Here is a 21,900-nt window from a genome sequence, read left to right on the forward strand (position 1 = left end):
GCAACGTGCAAGCACTGCGGGCAGGAATATGCTTATGAAAGTAAGAAAGGAGGAACATCAACTATGTCAAGGCATTTAAAGAAGTGACCTAGACTGGTAATGCAAGATGTGGGGAAACTTTTGTTATCTACAAATAATGGATAAATGGCTACTCGTGCACGCAAAATAGATCAATCAAAGTTTCGGCAATTAGTTGTGAGACTAATTATTGGTAAAAATATCCCCTTTAATTGTGTAGAATGTCCTGAATTTAGGGAGTTTTGTAGTTAATTGAATGTCGATGTTGAAACCATATCAAAGAATACTACAAGGTCTGATATTCTTAAAATGCCTAAGTTCCAAAAAGAAGTTATTCGCAAGAAATTACAATGTGCTCCGGGTAAAATATGTCTAACATCAGACATGTGGACCTCCGTCAACACCACTGGATACATAAGTTTAACAGTACACTTTGTTGATCAAGATTGGGTATTGCAGAAGTTTCTTTTAAATTTTTCTCCACTGCCACCACCCCATACTGGTCAAGCACTTTCAGATAAGTTATTTCTTATGTTAAATGATTGGGGAATTGAAGGAAAAGTAACCAGCATCACCTTGGATAATGCTGCATCAAATACTTCATGCGTTAAGATAATGAAGAGTCGATTCATTGCAAGGAGTTTTATATCGGATACTGGGAAAAGAAACTTTCATATAAGGTGTTGTGCTTACATAATAAATCTTATTGTAAGAGATGGACTGACAGAGATTGATCCAGCAGTAATCAAGATAACGTTAGCAGTGAAGTACCTTAAAGGTTCACAAAGAAGAAAACAAAATTTCTTGGATACTGTCAGCGATTTTGGAATGTCAGTAAAGATGGTTGTTCGGCAAGACGTTAAGACAAGGTGGAATTCTACTTATCTTATGTTGCAAAGTTGTATTTCGTATGAAAAAGTCTTCACTCATTGGAGGTTGGTGGACCCTGACTATGCAGAGTCTCCTAATGGGGAAGAATGGGAGCAAATCAAAGTGGTCACGAAGTTTCTCAAGGTCTTGTATGACCTCACGACTCTATTCTCTGGAAACAAGTATCCTACTTCTAATTTGTATTTTGATGGGGTTTGTCAGATTAAAGTCTTATTAGATCAAGAGACAACTAATGAAATTGAGTTCATCAGAAACATGGCGAAGAAAATGCAAGAAAAGTTTGCCAAGTATTGGAAAAAAATGAGTCCAATATTGACAATGGCATTCGTTTTAGACCCTCCATTGAAGTTTGAATTTGTAGAGTTTACTTTAGAAAAGGTGTATCCTGTTGAGCGTGAAATGAAGAAGGAAGTTGATATTATTAGAAAACGGATGGCGGCACTTTATAAAGAGTATCATACGGCGTCAACTTTAAGAGATTCGGCAACCAATGAAACTCAGAATTCAGGTACTGTAAATGGTGGGAATTCTGGACGCAATGGAAGTGCTTTTATGCAGGTGATATTTCCTTAAGTTTTAACTGCTTGAACATTTCTATAACTGTCCATATGGAACTGGTAGTTAATTGTTGAAGTTTTTTGATGCAGGCATTTGCCGCGGCAAAAAAAAATTGGTGGTCAACAATCTGACAAGTCAGAACTAGAACAATATCTAAGTGAGTCATCAGGCTAAATGTCAACTGATTTTGACATCTTGAAGTATTGGAGAAGCCAAGAACTACGATACCCTAATCTTACAAGAATGGCAACCGATATTTTATCAATTCATATTTCAACTGTTGCTTCGGAATCTGCATTTAGCCTTAGGGGAAGGGTACTTGACAGATATCGCAGCTCCTTATCACCTGGAAGTGCCGAGGCATTGATAACAACTCGTGATTGGATATATGGGATCGGTAAGTGGCTAAGTGTCTTGACTAATTTTTAAAGTAGTTGCAAGTATATTTAACAATATATATGAGATTGATACTTACTTATTTTCAATTATATGTAGGAGCTGCATCAACTGATGTTGAGGAAGTGAAATATAATGATATTAGTGAGGATGTATTGGCATCTGAGCCAGCAAACAACAATGAGGCAGTAAGTTCTTATGCGACTAATTAGTATCCGTACTTTAGCGATATAAAACGGGTAATTATGCAAATTCTATTTATTTACATAACACATCATTTTGTTTGATATACTTTTTGCTGGAAATTACAGATTCATACTGGAGCGTCTTAAAGTGATACACTTCTAGACACACAAAGATACATGGAAAAAAAGAACATTTTTTTTACGAAATATTTTGGACTTCCATATGATATCACTGTCTCCTATTTTTTGTATAAATATGAAGGGAGACACTAAAAATATATATTGTATATGTGACTGCATATGAGGGTGTAGGTTGTGATTCAAGATTTCAAAGTCAGTAGACGGTAGCTTCAGTTCAGTTTGTTCACTTTTGTATATGAAAGGACAGACATAGATAATAGGATTAGACTTTGACTTGGTCACTTTGAGGATTCTTATATGAATCACAAGCATATATCCTTATTAATGAATATGATACTTTTTGTGCAAGAATTGGTTGTTATTATGGTCTCCTCTTCACTAGCTTCACTAGTGATGAAGTGTTTTAGACTTTTAGTAGGTGGTACTGGTACTGTGGTAAACTGGTAGGCACTTGCTGTAAAAGTGGAAGTTTGTAACTTTGTATTTTTTTGGTTTATATATGTATGTAACCCGTAAAGTAAAATTTACCATCCAACCCGCAACCCGTCAGAGCCAACCCGTTTAGGGCTAGGGTTGGGGTTTTGGGCTTGTACATGAACAGTACTAGGGCTAGGGCTGACCCTAACCCGTCCATGGCTTGTCAAGCTAGGGTCCGGTTGACCCTAGCTTTCCCCGTTGACAGCTCTAACCATTACCAACTGACCAAAAACTGTACTTGTATATAAAGCTCAATGAAGAAATAATGCTCTTCCAAGACCATATCGAGTCTGCATTTTTAGGGGCGCGAAGAGCGTTTAGAGTTTTAAAGTATTTTGCTTATAGTGAAACACCCCATAAGCTATTTTTAATAGTACAAAGTCTCCATGCAGATTTCGCCAAAAGAGCTTGATTAAACAGTTTCAGATCCCAGAAGTTTAATCCTTCATCCGCTATTGTACGACAGTTGCCGGACCAAGAAGTTAAGTAAATACCTTTCTTCTCCTTTTTCTTCCACCAGAAATGTAATTGCAAGGAGTTCATTTTGTTGACTGTATCCTCTGGAAGCTTAAATGAACTCATTTGATGAACTGGAATGGTGTTGAGAACATTTTTAACCATAATGGATCTGCCTGCCTGGGATTCCATCTTGCCTAACCAGTTGGTTAACCTCCTCTGCATATTATCCACTAGAAAGTTAAATGAAACCTTCTTTTTCTTCTTTAACCATAATGGGATACCGAGATATTTTTCATCCTCGGACATTCTTCTAACATTTAGGATACCAGTAATTGTTTGATCATCGCCTTGCGCCAAATTTTTACTAAAAGAGATACTAGATTTCTGATATTTGAGAAGCTGTCCTGAAGAAGCACTAAAAACTTGCAGTAAGTCTTGTAAGTTCTGAATGTTATCCAAGTTAGCTTTCACAAAAATTAGGCAGTCATCCGCAAATGATAGGTGACTTATAGGAGGAGCTCTTCTAGCTATTTTGATACCTCTTATCTTCTTAGAAAATTCAGCTGCTATCATGGCTCTTGAGAATGCTTCCATAGCGATGATGAAAAGATACGGAGAAATCAGATCTCCTTGCCGGATGCCTCTAGAAGGATGAAAAGGAGAGCATGGAGATCCATTTAGTAGAACTGATATTTCTGTTGTAGATATACACTGATGAATAAGGCTGCAAAATTGTTCTCCAAACCCATTCTCCGCATAACTTCAAGAATAAAGCTCCATTCAATCCTATCGAAGGCTTTCTACATGTCAAGCTTTAGAGCTAGAAAACCTTCACCACTCTTCTTCCTTTTCAAGGTATGAATAATTTCATGAGCAAGTGAGATATTGTCTGAAATAAGTCTCCATGTAACATAAACAGACTGTAGAGGTGAAATAGCTTTATCGAGTAGACTCTTCATTCTTCTGGCAATAAGCTTAGATATAAGCTTATAAGTTGTATTACAGAGTGCTATTGGTCTTTAATCAGATGGGGATCTTGGAGTTTTCACTTTAGGAACTAGCATAAGTCTAGTTTGATTTATCTTCTTGTTGGGAAACCCACTCTTGAAAAAATCTTGGATCATACAGACAATATCTTCCTTTATGACATCCCACTGTGTTAAGTAGAAACCCGGAGGAAAGCCATCTGGTCCAGGGGCTTTCCATGGATCCATACTTTTAAGTGTATCAAGAATTTCTGTCTCAGATGGAATCGCCGTTAGTCTGTCATTATCCTGGGAATTGATAACAGGTTTAACATGCTTAAGAAAGTCCTCATTCAGCTCTGGATTTGAAGAAATACTAATTTCCTGAAAATGCTCTGTAAGCAGAGATGATAAAGAATTTTTATCCGAACACCAAGCTCCATTCTTGTCCTGCAGTGCATCTATCCTATTTTTTGATCTTCTTCTGTTTGCAGTTGCATGATGTAACTTTGTGTTGTTGTCTACTTCTATGAAGAAATTATCCTTATTCTTTTGTTTCCATAATTCTTTCTTTATTTCTTCCTATTTGTGAATCTCAGCTTCCACCTCCAAAATATTGCTTGTATTGTCTTGATGATTGGCTGCCTGATGAAGACTATCAAGTTTAGAGTGAAGCTGTTTTATATTTGTATCAATGTTACCAAAAGATTCTCTGTTCCAGATGTTGAGGGTTTTCCTTGTAATATGGATCTTGTGATTGACATTATAGGCTGAACTCCCTCCTTATATTACTGCTCCAAGCCTTGATTATTTGTTCTTTGCAAGTGGAGTCTTGTAACCAACATGAAAAGAATTTCCAATGCTTATATTAGTTTTAGGAGAATACATACTTAAAAGAATGGGAGTATGGTCAGATTCAAGCTGAGTAAGATGAGTTAACTTAGAGTCAGGAAAGCAAGTGATACAATCATCATTAACCATAGCCCTATCTAATCTAGATTTAATTCTTCCAGTACCATGTCTATTGCTAGTCCAAGTGTAGGGTTTGCCATTGTAAGTTAAGTCAACTAGACCAGCATCCTGGATACATTGTTTAACCGATAGAGAAGTAGAACTTGACCCTTCTGAAATCCCATTCTGTCTGAAGGGTCAAGAATTACATTTATATCACCCACCAACACCCACGGTTGGTTAACTTCTAAACCAAGATCCCTTATGAAACTCCATTGAGTTTTCTTTTCATGAGGTTTACAAGAACCATAAACTAAAGATAGAATCCATTCAGGTTTAAAGGGATCATTCTTAACTAAACAGTGTATCATATTCTTGGAAGAATGAACTATTTCTAAGCCAAAGCCATCCTTCCATAAGAGAAGAAGACCACCGGATAAGCATATAGAAGGTTCATATGCAGAGTTTGGAAAGTTTAAACTTTTAGAAAGCTTGAGAATCTTATCGGTTTTAACCTTGGTTTCTTGGATAAAAATGATGTCAGGATTATGTAATCTATAAAGGTTTTTAATGTGATTCCTAGTTTTTACATCATTAAAGCCTTGACAGTTCCAGGCAATAATCTTCATTTTAAAGTTGAAGTAACGAATAGAAGCAGCAATTAAGGCTAAGTTGGAAAAAGAGAAATAAGTAAAGTGAATGCAGGGCAAAAATACCTGAGAAGGGCCTCAAACACAGTCATTCCTGGGTGCAGGAAAGTTTTCAGTTGAGTTGTCCGACACCATTAGTAGTTTCAGGATTCATCTGAATATTAGGTGGCTGGATATGAATATTATCTGGGTTCATTGAAGGCTCCTGGTTAAGAGATGAGTTTCGCATTCTCTTGACATTCCTTTGGTCATCTGCTGTAGCTTCTTCAGTCATTTCCTCATCCATAGCATTGTCTTGATTGTTTCCACCATTTTCCCTTTGCAATTCACTTTCTTCTTCTTCAGCTGTCTTGCTAAGCCAAGCTTCATATTCAGCAGCAGATAAGTTATCTAAGTAGAGGAGACCAGTAGTATGATCACAACTGTCATCTAGATGATCAATAAAAAAACACTTGGGACAAATGTTTTTTGGCTGCAACTCCCAATGGCATCTGATCCATACATCTTCCCCCGAAATTGTTTTCCACCAGCCTCCTCTATGGAGAGGTTTTTGAAGATCAATTTCAATTTTTGCTTTCACTGTGTTTCCTGCACGAGGTCTGCAATTCCTTGGAGTGGTTGTGATCTTCCTACCCATGAAGCATATAGCTTCATCAATGACATCAACATTCATATGCTCCAGCTTAAGATATTTAAAATCAAGTGTAAAGATTTGATTCTTAAAAACATAATCTGTGAGAGGAATATTTGAGTAGTATTTTTGAACATGAAAGAGAACACCATCAACTAGCCACAGACCCTCAGCAATAACTTCATCACGTTCCTCTTTACTGTTTAATCTTACTAGCATAAGATTGTGCCCCATGATTCTTATCTCTTTATTTCGATATCTTCCCCACAGGGAGTTAATCTCTTCTCTGATAATCCTCATCTTATCTTTTTCTTCTCTACAAGCTTTCCTAGTATTCCAAAGTTCCATTCTTCAGCAGCCTGATTGATATTTTGTGATGTTCCCACTGTTCTTCTTGGGTTTGCAGACAAATCAATGTTAGCTCGTCTAAGTTGACGAGATAACTGATTGATACGATCACTTTGCGATGCAGACATGACTGGATTGTTTTCCTTAGTGATATTGATTTGTATTGGTTTCACAGAATTATGGATGAAATGGTCCTTCCAACTCTTAACAAGATTTATAGTGTTTTCAGTATCTTTAGAAATATTCGGCACCATCAATGTGCATCTTCTTGTAAGGGTAACCCTATATTCTTTATGATAATGGTTAAAAATTGAATGTATTTTGTGACCATACTTATCTCCTAAATGTCTTTGGTATAGCAATTGAAATCTTGATAAATATGGTAACAAAGTGAACAGACTGGAATTACCATGACTCAACCTAAAATTCCGGTGGGTGATTGACTGGTTTCCGGGAGCCAATTTTTTTTTGATTTTTTGAATATTGTTGTTCTTGACTAGGGTAACTAGATCTGGATTCTAAATGGGAGTTGAAAGTATCTACGGTAATGTTTAAAGGAAAAAATACCTTGGATGGATGAAGAGGATCTTCTGAACTACTAATAAGGACCAACATCAAGGCGATGATGGTTAGCACCACTGCTGGCTGTACCACTATTCTTTTCTCAGCTGCAAAACTCATTGTTGAATACCACCACTGGATACCCACAGAACGATCGATTGGAGACCTGAAAGGTTTACAAACTTATGAGAATCATTTTATAATGAAAAGATAAAGTAAAACGAAAAGAAATGTTCAGGAAGAACAGATAAGTAAAAAATTTGATTTCAAGAAGAAATTCCACAACCTTCTATGAAATCTAACTATTAAATCTAAAGAAAATCATGCAAGAAATGAGAACAACACAAAATCAGAACTGAATATGTTTCATATTCTTGTTATCTTAAGAATTGTTCATGACTAAGAAGTAGAAATCATAGTTACGATAAAGGAAGAGGTGGTTCGCTATTTTGTACACACACAACAAAATAAATATAGTCTCTATGTAGATATTTAAGAGCACACATTACCAAAACTTCATCTGGAACCGGTTCTTCAATTTCAGCAACTGGATCTGCAATCGGCTTAAGCTGATGAAGAAACTCAAAAATTGCGGAAGATCCTTTCTTGATCGAGTACAATTGAGATCTTAACATCGATTTTTTAGCAAAGACTTGTTCGCTAAATAATTTTTCCAAATGCAACCATTTTTCTCCTGCAGTTTTCCTTCCAAGAAGTTCATATGATAATGATTTATCAACCTTAGCATTGATACAAGATCCCACAAACATATTCAACATAGATAGGATTTGCATCTTCAACATTGTTTATCATAATAGTAGGAGCTTTTGACCAAATAGATCAATCAACAAATCCATAAAAATTAGTACAAAACAAGATTGGTGAAAGTTGATATTTCCTAATCAAATGGTTAGATCCATCTAACTTCACATATACGAAATTAACAATATTTTGAAAAGAAATACTGAATTTAATTTGAAAACCAAAAGGATTATAAAATTGATATTGTTGTTGTGGTTGATATTTTTGTTGATGTTATTGTGGTTGTTGTTATTGAAATTGTTGAGGAAATTGTAAAGGTTGTTATTGATGTTAAAACCGCATAGATGTGTGTTGTAGTGGTGGAGTTTGACGATTTTTGTGGATGAAGATAGTGGTGGCGGTGGTGGCTGTTGATGTTGTGGTGAAGAAAAAGGAAGAAAATGTTAAGGATTGTTGAGATTTAAGTTCTGAATGTGCGCATCGGAAGATGAAGCTTGTTGATTTTGTATAGTTCTGACCATTTTAATGTGTAACTCCCCAAATACTAAACCAACTTAGCTGATAGGATTACAACCTAATTGAAATATCAAATCTAGATTAAAGATCTTATGAATCTCGATTACACAAACTAATCCCAGAACAAACCCAAACTCTCTGATAGTATATAAATGAAAGTCTTTCGAATTCTAAGATCATATTAATGTGTTGTTTACAGAAAGAAATAATACATGTAGTAAAAGATACACCACATCACTAGATTCGATAAAGCTCTAAGCTACGAAACGGATATCTTCGATTTCTTCATTTCTTATGTTTTCTGAAAATTGAAGTGGGAACAAGTGAGCACATCATCCCAAATGGGGGCTCAGTGGTTATCATTATAACGTTCAAGTAATCACTAACATGCATCACAGTTCTACTAAAGAAAAACGATAAACATATTTTACACGCAACATAGAGCAGAGGATTGCTTCAATTCATATCCCCATATATTACGTCCATAGTGGTAATATCCGTGAAAGATCCACCTCCGGATGGATCTACGAGAAAAGAATTAAACAACTTAAACATATGTTATCCCAGCCCCGTCTCACTCAATGGAGGAGAAGATGCTAGGAATAACTCCAGTCTCAAATGATAGCATGAATCCAGGTACCGTAAGATATTATCGTGGAATGCATACACCTTATAAAACCCAATGCCACCATCTAAGTCTATAATATAATAAGAGTTTGATTACTATGATCTGACCCCGCACAACAGGTTCACAAAAGGTCAAATCATTATTCGTAGACCGAAGTCACCGAATAATAACCATATCCAGTTATGAACCTAGAATTTCTTCTTAAGTCAAGATCATAGTAACCCAATCATACTACTAAGGCTGCACAATCAAGTATAATATGCACATGAGTGATTTCCCCAAATAAAATAGAATATATAATAATCAACCGGGGTAAAGCCGGACTACTAGGTAATAATCAACCGGGTAAAGCTGGACCACTATCTTAAGACAATAAAATGTAATAATAATCAACCGGGGTAAAGCCGGACTACTAGGTAATATTCAAACAACGTAGCATTGCCTTACTAAAACTTAGCCAAGAGCCATGAGGAAACACAAAAACTCTTCGCGGGAAAACTACCCAACGCATATTACACAACATACTCATTGAATTACAAACAATATGATTACAGAAATTAAAGACTCACCATGCTCGCAGATAAAGTAAGCTTAATGATTACACGAAGGTTACAAGAGTTCCCACATGATTTTATGACAAGCCACGCCTACCTCGAGATCCACAATCCACTGGTTCATCTTATGAATCGGTCGTTGTTAATAAAGATCAACTGTTAATCATACAAGCACTTTAAGAGTTTAGCCAAAAGTTTCACACAAGACTCATAACATAATTTCATACAATTCTCTAGTTATAAGCTAAATGAACTATCTAATGGTTCTAAGCCCATTATAGTATCTTATTCTCTACCTTTAACATAACTAAGAGTTTACTATTCCAATTGGATTGGTTCTATAGTCCATTAGCTAAGTCTTATTATTATCTACAACTTTGTAGAAAGAATCAAAGGCTAATTCGGATCATATAGGGTCCAAAACATCAATTTAGGAAAATAGGGTTCATCCTAGTCAACTAACAGTCAGCAACGGTCAAACTGACGGTCAAGGTCAACTAATAGAAATGTCAGTCAATATATTTAAGGTCAAGTCAAGTCTAAAGTCAAGGGTCTCGTCCTGGTCAAATGGTCCACTGAGTCAAACATGAATCGGTCAAGATCAACTCGATCAAGATAGGGAAAATCAGTGAATCAACACTGATTCAACTCAGTCAGATTTACTTGGTCAAACACGCTGAATCAGTTAGACATCTGACTGAATAGCAGGGCTCAAGGCTAAAATCCTTACGCAGCTCAGGCCAAAGAACACTAATGCTCCATCATGGTGTAATACACTAAGACTCTTAACTATAATTCAATTACAATCTATTTAAACAGAATTCTATAATTCAAAACAATTGTAATTTGAGCCTACCTGTAATTGCAGTTCCAAGCTTTTACTGAACTATCAACTACAGTCTTACAACTACTAGAAAATCCATTCCTAAACAACACCAACAACTCAAATATCATCAACTGCAACTCTCTAAACACCAACAACAGTACCGCTGAATAATCATAACTCAACCAGCAATGTCTCATCAGTTCAACTAGGCTCGGCCTTTCCCAATACCAAGACTACTAACTCACTCATAACTACAGATTCACAGACACCATTACCAACTTAATATCATCACAACACTACCACTGAGTTCAATTTTAACATCATCAACTCATACACTCATATACAACACAATCCTCATCTGCACCCATTACAGTTCACCTCCAAACTAAATCCCAATGCCCTACATCTTCAAATACACAGACACCACCACCATTACAACACCCTTCTGCTCAACTCATCAGCACTACCAACTCAACCATAACAACATCATCACTAATTGTAGCTTCACCATATCTCCGTTACAAATAACATTCATCTAACCTCAACTCCAACTCCTTAAAAATAGACGCAACCCCTGTTCTTCAATACATCACCAGAATAACTTCAAATCATTAACAATTCAACACCCTTGATTCTTAATCCAAATATCTCAATTACATGAATCTCAATTCCAATTTAGGGAAGAACCTGAGGAACTCTAATTCCATCTGAAATCAAAATTAAACTTCACAGAACAACCCAACCTCATACTTGACTAAAACCCATCTCTAATTAATCATTTAATTAATCAAATTCAAACAAATCAATCAATCTTCAAAATAAAGTAACCCTAATTTACCATTTCTTCCGAGTATCTGAATCAACCCTTGAATTTAACAGATCCACCACGAACACCAGATTTCTCAGCGGAATTATCACCTTCTCTTGATTTTCTTCATCTCAAGAACAAACCCTTACTTCAATTTATATCAACATCAATTTATTCTCCTTATTGAGTTTCAATCGATTACAGGTCCATCACATACTCCTTCTATTCAACACAATACCAGCTATTTATAAATCATCCAAACTAAATTTGAACTCAAATCTCTGAAATCGAACTCGACAAAGGAGATTGAGGAGAAGCAGAAGAAGGAAGAAAGAACGAGAAGAAAGAAGAATAAGAAATAAAGAGAAGAAAAGGAAATACGAGTTTATCTACTCGATTGGGATAAGTCCAAACAGAAATGATCAAGGCACCCAAGAAACGGATAAGGGCAGCCAGGCGGTTAAAAGCAAAATGATGAATTTGCCCTTCTCACAAATCTGATGATATCTTCTTCATCTGGTATCCGAATGACACGTTTGATTAGTCCACTCCGGCTAACTTTTCGAGATCTATCTAAAGATACTAGTTTTGTATCTAAATCGTTGTTAGATTAATTCCTATTAATTAAAATCTATAATAACTAATCGAGTCATTAACAGATAAATCATCCATTGATCATTGCTAGACCAGTCAAATAGCGTGGACGAGCTTAAGGGTCCTTACATAATGGTGTCTGTATTTGCAGGTTCAATGGTGGATATAGTCGTCAGTTAAAGAATTAAAGGAAGTCGGAATTCCCCTTTGGCCTCTAATAACAATTAATGGTATATGTATCTGCAGGTTCAATGGTGGATATAATCGTCAGTTAAAGAATTAAAGGAAGTCAAAATTCCCCTTTGGCCTTTAATAAGAGCAAGTCTTATGGTGGAATCCAACTTATTTCAAGTGTGGGAAAATTGTGGAACGTCAAGGCTAGTGGCTTCCAAGTTGGGGTCTTCCACAATTCTTCCAAGCCATGTTCCATGATTTCGTGGGATGGTCCGTGGAATCCATGGAAACGCAAATCAGATTAACGTAAAACGCTATTCAGAATAACGCGCTAGAAGACGAAAAACACCAATAGAAATAGCGCCCAACGCTAATCTAAATACCGTAAAGTGCTATTCAAAATAGCGTTATTTAAAACAAGCCGTTGGAAATCTAATGCCTGAGAAAAAAAGCGCTAATCTTAATAGCATAAAGCGCTATTCTGAATAGCGCTTTTTTGACGCTATTCTTATTAGCGTAAACGCTATTTTGATTAGCATTTTTACGATTCCACCACTACACTTGACATTCCGTGACTATTCCAAATGCTGAGGTGGCGTGGAAGATGGAAGATGGAGTTCTTCCACCATAAGACTTGCTCTAACAAGTAAGAAAAAAATCTTCTATTGATTGTAAAACTTGAAAAAACAAGAGTTATAACAAAAAAAAAAGGAAAAGGAAAACGAGAAACCAACCGTAAAGGAAAAATATTTGTTATTACACAACTGTCAATCACTACAAATGGTTAGCAAAAATATATATACATAATATAATCAACAAATAACATGAACGTTGGTGATATACGCAACACGAACTTATGATTTAAACGAGGTATACACATGATATACGCAATATAATTAATAAATAACATGTACATTCGTGATATAGAGCTTAAATTGATTTATGTGGTGAAACTAGGAGATATTTTATTTTCCAGTCGACATTGTTTTCAATGCTGACTGCAACAAAAAGTATCATGCAATTTGTTGGGGTGTTCCCAAATATGAGTTCCTGATTTATACTATAAAATTTTGAAAGTCAAAAATATGATATAGGATGGTAATTTGGTGATGACGTGACAAAATATTTTAGGGACCAAGTAATTTCGTAATTCATTTTAGGGAACATTATTTAAATACCCCTCAAAATTTGCACCTTATAATATACCTTTATTCAATTTTTAAAAATTCCCATACCTTATGAAAAGTGGAAGCAACTAGCACAAGTTGCTTTCGGAAGTGGACGCAACTAGCACAGGTTGCTTCTAGAAATGGACACAATTTTATACAAGTTGCTTCCAAAAAGTGGAAACAACTTTATCAAATTGATTCCAAAAAAGTTATTTTTTATCTCTCGGAGGTATTTGTGTAAGGTCCACAAAAATGGAGGGTATTTATAATATTCCCACTTCATTTTAGGTCAGAGATCCGCAAAATTGAATCAGAATTCTAAACGTGCCGATGATATAGACGGATTCGCCAATCTGCATAGACTGGTAGGATAGCTATTGTACCTTTTGACACAAGAGCTAGTTCTCCCAGCGCCACATTCCACGCATCTGGGTCTAAATTTCGTGGCCTAGATTTACGAACACAAGATTTGAGAGTGGCTTTTGCAACCGACTGTAACTAACCATATCTGGAATTCCAACCAACAGTCGACCTCCTTATCTAAAATGTGTTCTCATGTGGTCGCACAATTTCGTTCACTCAAATTTGTAAGTTACTGTCAATTGTCGAAACACCCTGAATGATTTAGCACCACGGCGTTTCTAGAGTCACAAATGCTACAACAACTCCACGGCCAACGTTAACAATCGCATCCACCACAATACCGAACCGACCACCACACTAGTAGGACCCCAAACCACATCCAACTACCACTACGTGTCTTCCGCCAATAAAAGCCCACGCAGCCATCTAATGGTCCAAGTTCCCCACACACCGGTCCACATAAAATAACAGAAAAATAAAAATAATTCCACCTCCGGTTTATTGATTTTCTAAACCGTTAGATATTTGGCATCTCAAGTCGGTGAAATGTCAGACATTTTGACATTTTGTCTTTTAGATGGGTATTTCAGTAATCCACCACACAATTTTCAAAATGAAGGGTATTTTGGTCAAAATAATCTTATCACGAAGCAAATAGAGAATTGTCTGCGACAGAGTCATTGTCCAGTACAACTCTACATTCCAATACCAATTCAGTGAATCACCTTTTATCTCCTTTCTACACCATTTCCCTCTAAAATAAAGAAAAAAGTAGAACAATAATAATACACCTTTACCTTTCTCTCTCTGTGGCGAAACTGTAACAAAATTTGTTGTACGAATCTCACTAAGGAACTTCTCAACATCTTCTTCGAATTGGATTCTTCTAGTAACAATTTCTTGGAGTTCTCGATTATTCGTGATTCTCTGCTACCTAATCTGAACTGAGTTTTTTTTTAAAGAATCAGTTAGGTTTTAGTGAATTTGATCAAGAAGTTTTGATTAATGAGAAGAAGATCTGTTCAAGTATCTCTGAATTCTACTGGAAATGGAGAAACGAGCGTATAAATTACGTATCCTTTGATTTGGTAGTACTTTTTCATTTTTCGGTTAGTTTGTTTTTGAGTTTGACTAGGGTTTCGTAATTATAGTTTGTAATTTTTTTTAGAAATGGAAGTGTAGTTTGTCAGTTGATTTTGAAGAAGTTCATGGTGTTAATTTTTCTTTAACCAAAGTGATTAGAGGAATTTGTAGCGCATTCGTCAAATGTCAACTGTTTAAGTATTGGAAAGAAGACTGGTAAAGTTTTTATAACAGGTGGAGATGATTACAAGGTGAATCTATGGGCGGTTGGGAAATCAACTTCTTTGCTGGTTAGTATTTGAAATTTGCACCTGTATTAGTACTGCATTTTGTTAGTTGTTTATGTGATCCTGATCATGTATAATAGAATTTTTATTTGCATTGAGATATAACCATAAAGTTGTAATGTTCCATGTCTTTCGTGTAACACTATATGAAGTCCAAATTCAGTAATTTCTATGAGTTTGTGTAAATGATGTATACATACATGCAGATTTGTAATTCCACAAGCATTTTACTTTTGAATTGGAAAGTTTAAAAAAATTTAGTGCACAAACGCTCATCATAAATCTTCAGTTTGTTACAAGTTGTTTCTTGTAAATTAGAGATAGAATTCTTTGTACTAACTTCTCTATTTGCAGCATTACACGATCGAAAATGAAAACTTAAGTATACATTTTTTTTTTTGGGATGATTATGCAGAGTCTATCTGGTCACACGAGTTCAATTGAAACTGTAGTTTTTGATTCCGCGGAGGTTTTAGTTCTCTCTGGAGCTTCTACTGGTGCAATAAAGTTGTGGGACTTGGAAGAGGGAAAGAGTGAGTTTGATTTTTTGCTTTAGTATTTTTTGTTCTATCTTTAAGGGAAGTGATGAGTACTTCTATTTCCATCTCTTCAGTGAATTGATGAAACTCTCATAAACCTGGCTAGTTGACACATACAATATTATTTAGAAAGTTAAAATCTGTTAGCAAGTGTGAAGGATTGCATTTGATTCTTTAATCATGATTCTATGTTGTTGGAATATGAGCTACTGTGGCATGATTGGCAAATTCTGATTAGGTTTTGTTCTTATTGTTGTTGTTGAAGTGTAGTTGTACGCAATTTAACGGGACACAGGTTGAACTGCACTGCTGTTGAATTCCATCCTTTTGGAGAGTTCTTTGCTTCCGGCTCTTCTGACGCCAATCTTAAGATTTGGGATATCAGAAAGAAGGGATGCCTTCATACTTATAAGGGTCATACCCAAGGAGTTAGTACAATTAAGTTTTCTCCGGATGGTCGTTGGGTTGTTTCTGGTGGAGCTGATAATGTGGTTAAGGTAATACCGGAGCTTGCCTTCAGCTCTAGAAAATGCGCTATTTACATTATGCATCTCTCTGTTGGATAAAAGCAACTTCGCTGATAATCATCTTACATACTATATGCAGATATGGGATCTAACAGCTGGAAAGCTTCTGCAAGAGTTTAAATATCACGTGGGGCAAATTCGGAGCATAGAGTTTCATCCTATGGAGTTCCTTCTAGCCACAGGTATTTTGCTTACCAGTTAGTTTTCTTAATTTTCTGTGTTATCTTGATGAGAGGATGCTATGTCTAATAACACTGAGTATAATGGTCTACAAGACCCAACATTTTCCCTAGGACATGTTTTGAGATGACTCTATTTCAAATATCTCTTACACTTGGGAAGATAGATTATGTGATATTGAGGCAATTAAGCTTCCTTCCAGCAATATATTGAGTGTTATGGTGGGCTCTGCTTATAATAGGGCATCTCATATATATGGCACCAAGCCCAACTTATTATGTGTTTCTTTTTTTTTCACCATCCCTAATTTCTTTGTTGATAAATTGTAACACATGAACTGGTTTCCAGGCTCTGCAGACCGAACTGTAAAGTTCTGGGATCTAGAAACCTTTGAACTGATTGGATCTGCAGGAGCAGAGGTATGTACTTTTTGTTCCATTTCTAGAAGATATCCGTACGGCTTTATCCGTTTTCGTATCCATAATTGGTTGCGGTTTGACTTAACTTCTCTGTCCAAGTTGGACTGTCTCTGTGGACACAAACATTGATCAGACACTCACTAAATTATCTCTAGAAAGGGACAAACAAGTGGAGCATGATTATGAGCACCATGTTTCTCATGGTCCCTTGTTGTCTGAGTTCCTAGGGAAAGATTAGATATGAAATATTTAGTTATAATTTGTTTTAGACATGCTTGAAAAGTAATTTGTAAAGAAGTTCAAAGACAAGGCTGTAGGGCAGTACACTTCCAAAGCTATACCTTAGTAGTATACTTCCACCTGCTTAAAGACCTCTAAACAAATACCGATAACAGCCGCCTATGCATGCTATTGCTTGTTAAAATTCAGTAACTTCCAGCGTAATGATTACACGGACATGGTCAAAGCCACGAGGTATTTGTAAATGTGGCATGCCTTTCTGGTCCACCCAGATTTTGAATATTCTACATACACTTCACTTACTACATGAAGGGTGAAAAGGGTGAAAAGCACCATATAGGCATCCACTGTGTATGTTACAAGCATAAAATGCTCAGTTAACAGCTAAGGATCATCTTTCAAGCTAGACTTGGAAGGATATCCTAGACACAGCGGGGAACTCATTTGATTGCTAGATCTTCGAAGCAGACATGGTTTTCTGATAAGCACCATTTTATAAACACCATATATGTCTAGAACCCCTAGACTTGCATAACTGATTTTAACATAGGATATGGTGGCCTACGAATATATTAGGTATCAACTTGCTGTATAGCAACCCGCTGTTCTAGAAGTCTATGCCTGCATGCCTGCTTCAGGCATAAGGACGTCTAACTAGGATATGTTTCTGCAACTCTGCATACGTAGTGTACAAAATGTATTAGTTACTTTGCATTCCAGAAACTGATTCGTTTGCTCCTTTCCAGGCTTCTGGGCTTCGCTCTATGACATTCCACCCTGATGGGCGTACCCTATTTTGTGGACTTGACGATAAATTGAAGGTATGGGCATACTCTAGTATTCTGTAATATTATGTCTCAAAAGTACACTACATGATACATTTTCTGTTTGTTCTTGAACCCTAGATTTTCTCATGGGAGCCTATAAAGCATCACGATGTTGTTGATATGGGGTGGTCTACATTGGATGACCTTAGTATTCACGATGGAAAGCTTTTGGCCTGCTCTCACTACCGAAACTCTGTTGATGTGTGGGTTGCAGATATTTCAGTAAGACAAATTTTACCCTCCTCTTGTTCTTTTTATGCATTTGATGTCAACTTAGGCTAAAAAATTTACAGACTTGAGATTATGTTCACTTTTTTGCCAGTTAATTGAGCCCCACAGAGTTGGTGGTACACCCCAGTCATTTGGTAACAAGGAGCAGAAATTTAATATTCAGGAGGGCATTGTACAGTCTAGTACCGAGAGGCATACCAGTCCCCGTGTTGTACCTAGAAACAATGCGGAGAGTACAGTCCGGCCTAGGAGAGAAACTAACAGCAGTGAAAGAGGCAGTCCTGGTATCCGGCGTGAGCCAACTCTCACACGTAGGCCATCTAGCCGAAAATCAGACAGTAAGTTGTCAACGGCAGCTGAACCTGGATTTGTTAGCAGCAAGAAAAGTGGTTCAGACATTTCAGAAGAACCAAAGTTCCATTTTAGGTTTCTATCAATAAATGAACCTACAAAAACCAGCGAGGAGGAGAGCAGTATCAGCAGCAAGGTTGCAGAGAAGGCTGAAAGAGCGCCATCACCGGATGTGCCTTTGAGCTCCAGCTGCGAGAATCGTTAAGTTTTAAGTCATTTTATCTTAGAATTCTTACCTAAGTGTTGTTACTAGCATTTGTTTCTGAATTTCGAATTTTATGGTTGCTGACTTTACTTTCTTGTGCTTTATTCAGGCGTCCAGGCACAAAATTCTAACGGGGAGACTAGCTCTACTAAAATTGTTAGAGGAGGTATGCTAACAGAATGTTTACTTTAATTTCTCAGAGTTACTTGGATAAAACCTGACATTTCTGCATTTGCAGTGGCAGTTCAGCTAGGAAGGACACGGTCTCTAGTTCAGAGATGGGAGAGCAGAGATAAATGTAATAACAGTGAAGATCTGACAAAAAATGCAATATCCGAAGATCTAACTCCCACTTTGGTGGGTAATTTATATTTTCTAATTTTATGTCGTGTTCAGAGTTTCATCACATGTTTACATGTCAATGAATAACATTCTCTATGATCTTGCATTAGGAGCATAAAGGACCAGTTCCTCAGGGGGAGGCAGCAGGTGTTACAGAAAAAGAGACGGAGGCATTACATCTATTAGAAAAGGAGAGGGAGGCACTGTCTCTTATAGAGAAGGAAAGAGAGGCATCGGCTCTTCTCAGAAAAGAAAGGGAGACATTGGCTCTTCTGCAGAAAGAAAGGGAGGCGTTGGCTCTTCTGAAGAAACAAAGAGAGGAGTTAGCTTTTCTCAAAAAAGAAAGGGAAGCTTTAGCTAGACTCGAGAAGGAAAAGGATGCACTGGCTCTTCTCGAAAAAGAAAGGGAGGCATCGGCTCTTCTTGAAAAGGAAAGGGAGGCATTGGCTCTTATTGAAAAAGAAAAAGAAGCATCCCGACTTATTGAAATAGAGAGGGAAGCATTAAGCCGCATTGAAAAGGAAAGGGAAGCATCGCGTCGTATAAAAGAGCAGGAAGCATCACGTCTTATTGAAAAAAAACGGGAAGCATCACGTATCAATGAAAAAGAAAGGGAAACATCACGTTCTATTGAAAAAGAAAGGGAGGCATCACGTAGAAACAACGAGGATGTTATTGATGGGATAATGCAAAATCATGATGTATTCTTAAGTGATCTCCGGTCCCGCCTAACTAAACTACAGGTACTCTCAATAATATCTTGAAAATAGTTGTATAGTTGATTATTTTATCTATACAGTTGGTATAGGCATTCTTGCTTTCTCTTGTATATTACATTTGGAAACTATCTTTTCCTCACCGTCTTGGAGAGTAAGAAATTCTGACCAAGTTTTTCAGGTGGTGCGGTATTTTTGGCTGCGGAATGACGTCAAAGGTGGCATTGATGCTGTTGGGAAGTTGCCTGATCACTGTGTATGTGTACTATTCAAGCAATTGATTTATTGCTTGTTTGTCTTGTTTACTGTTCTAACTGGTAAAAATAGTCCAGTTTGTTTGTTTCCTTTCATGATAATTACTGATAGGTGGTTAAATGCTTTCATGCAGATTCAAGCTGATGTGGCTGCTGTTCTAGTTGACAAAATGGAAATTGTAACCCTGGATCTGTTCACTTGCCTGCTTCCTTTATTTACAAGCTTACTAAATAGCAACATAGACAGGTATTGTTTTGCATGCTGGGGATTTCTTGCGAAGGTCGAGTCATATATGTTTCCCCGGGGTTTGGAAGTTTCTGAATCTAGGATTATCACCATACTATTAATCATCACTTTTATTGATGTTACTCAAATTAAGGATAGAGAGCAGCATTAGATGAATATATCAGAGAAAAGAATATTAAGTGAACTATGTATTATCTTTCTCGATTTGTCCAGCTATGTAAACCATGAAGGACCTTGGTGCTAGTTGGCTTTCACTTGTTAGCTCTTCTACACCTTATTTAAACATTCGGAAGTTCATTTGGTCTAGTATCTTATTGGTGAACAACAAAAATCAGGAACATAGACGAGTAGTAAAGAAACGCGTGGATTTTTAGGTATCAGCCAAACACTGGAAGTGATTGTGAAGATTCTAACTTGTGCTGTAAATGTACAGGCACACAAATGTCTCACTGGAAATGCTACTGAAGCTTGTGGCGATATTTGGACCAGTGATTCGGTCAACCATGTCATCTTCTCCATCTGTACGGGTCGATCTTCAGGCGGAGCGGAGGTGTGTTATTAATCTATTCCATTTCTTTTTTGGCGTGGTTGAGAATTATGTTTCACTTATTTCTCACTTTTATAACTGTATAACTGAGTTCAGGCGTGGATTGTGCAAGCAATGCTCTATACACCTACAAAAAATAAAACAGCTTCTTCCTTCAGTGACTAGGTCGGTCTTCTAGTCCACCCTCTGATGAGTGTCAGCTAATTCTCGTATAGCATTTGTTGTGCTATTTTAAAATTTAGGTTTAATTGGTATATTTTTTTTTTTGGTGATTGGTATAGGAGAGGTGGTTCAGTAGCAAAAGGTGCTCGAGAATTGAATTTAGTTCTTCAATAACTATAGCTTTCAGTTTCTCTGACTAAAAGAAGAAGAATGGTAAAAGAAAAGACTTCCTGACCAGGGGTTTTAGGCTAGCTCCTTTCTCACACATCTAGCAGAACATACTCTAACTGCATCCCTTTTGGCACCTGGTATGTGTACCCTTTCGAACCTTAGTACTTCATTGCTGTGTGATAGCCGTTTTGAGCCTCACGATTATTTTGACATTCTACTGCTGCTCTGCCCAGCACCCATGAGATCTCCAAGTGAAGCTTGAATTGGCAGCATCAGCTTCAGTTGCTACAGTAACTGATTTATAGGAAGTATTGGTGTTAGTGATATATGTTTCCGAAATCTCAAGGGTTTCGATGTCTCGTGTCATGTCCTGAACTTAGCCTATTCTTGCTGTTGATGTTAGATCCTGTGGAAATAGATCAGGGACTGATTCTCATGTAAATCTTGTATCCATAATATTCTCTAATAAAAAAGATAGTTCTCATTTACAGTACCAAGATTGCCTCCAATTTTTATCTTTTAATGTTACACAATTAGAGGATGATGTTTTTCTGCTAGCGAACGCATTATGAATAGAAGAAAACACGAGAAAGTCCAGCGATTTGAAGAACAAATAGGACTATTTCGTCTTCTATTATGTAATCTCCAATTTTCATATCTTATACAAAAGAAGGCTATTATTGGGGCGTCACACTCCAATAGAGGGGCTTCACTTGAATTCTTAATGTCCAAAAAAGTGGTTATGGGATATCCTAACACATATACATAATGTCTAGATTATCCTTTAACTAGAAGTGTTTTTACGTCCAGGTTTGGATTAATTCCAACCGTAGAATTTTATTTGCATGTAATTTTACGTTCAGGTTTGGATTAGTTCCAACGGTAGAATTTTATTTGCATGTAATTTTACGTCCAAGTTTGGATTAGTTCCAACCGTAGAAGCTCAT

At 36.7% G+C, this 21,900-nt stretch overlaps 1 protein-coding gene across 1 annotated transcript; it reads left to right on the forward strand.

Moving 5' to 3' along the window:
* The first annotated feature begins 14,311 nt into the window (after positions 1–14,311).
* On the forward strand, positions 14,312–21,446 carry LOC113317976 (katanin p80 WD40 repeat-containing subunit B1 homolog). Its single transcript, XM_026566095.1, has 17 exons — positions 14,312–14,698; positions 14,868–14,998; positions 15,411–15,528; positions 15,805–16,031; positions 16,141–16,243; positions 16,590–16,660; positions 17,647–17,721; positions 17,806–17,949; positions 18,050–18,509; positions 18,624–18,680; positions 18,753–18,871; positions 18,967–19,599; positions 19,754–19,828; positions 19,961–20,073; positions 20,507–20,623; positions 20,717–20,785; positions 20,902–21,446. The coding sequence occupies exons 1-17, from the start codon at positions 14,674–14,676 to the stop codon at positions 20,954–20,956; spliced, it is 2,592 nt and encodes an 863-aa protein (XP_026421880.1). The 5' UTR covers positions 14,312–14,673; the 3' UTR covers positions 20,957–21,446.
* The last annotated feature ends 454 nt before the right edge of the window (positions 21,447–21,900 follow it).

Source organism: Papaver somniferum, chromosome 10 (genome assembly GCF_003573695.1).
Source record: "Papaver somniferum cultivar HN1 chromosome 10, ASM357369v1, whole genome shotgun sequence".
Classification (NCBI taxonomy): Eukaryota; Viridiplantae; Streptophyta; class Magnoliopsida; order Ranunculales; family Papaveraceae; genus Papaver; species Papaver somniferum.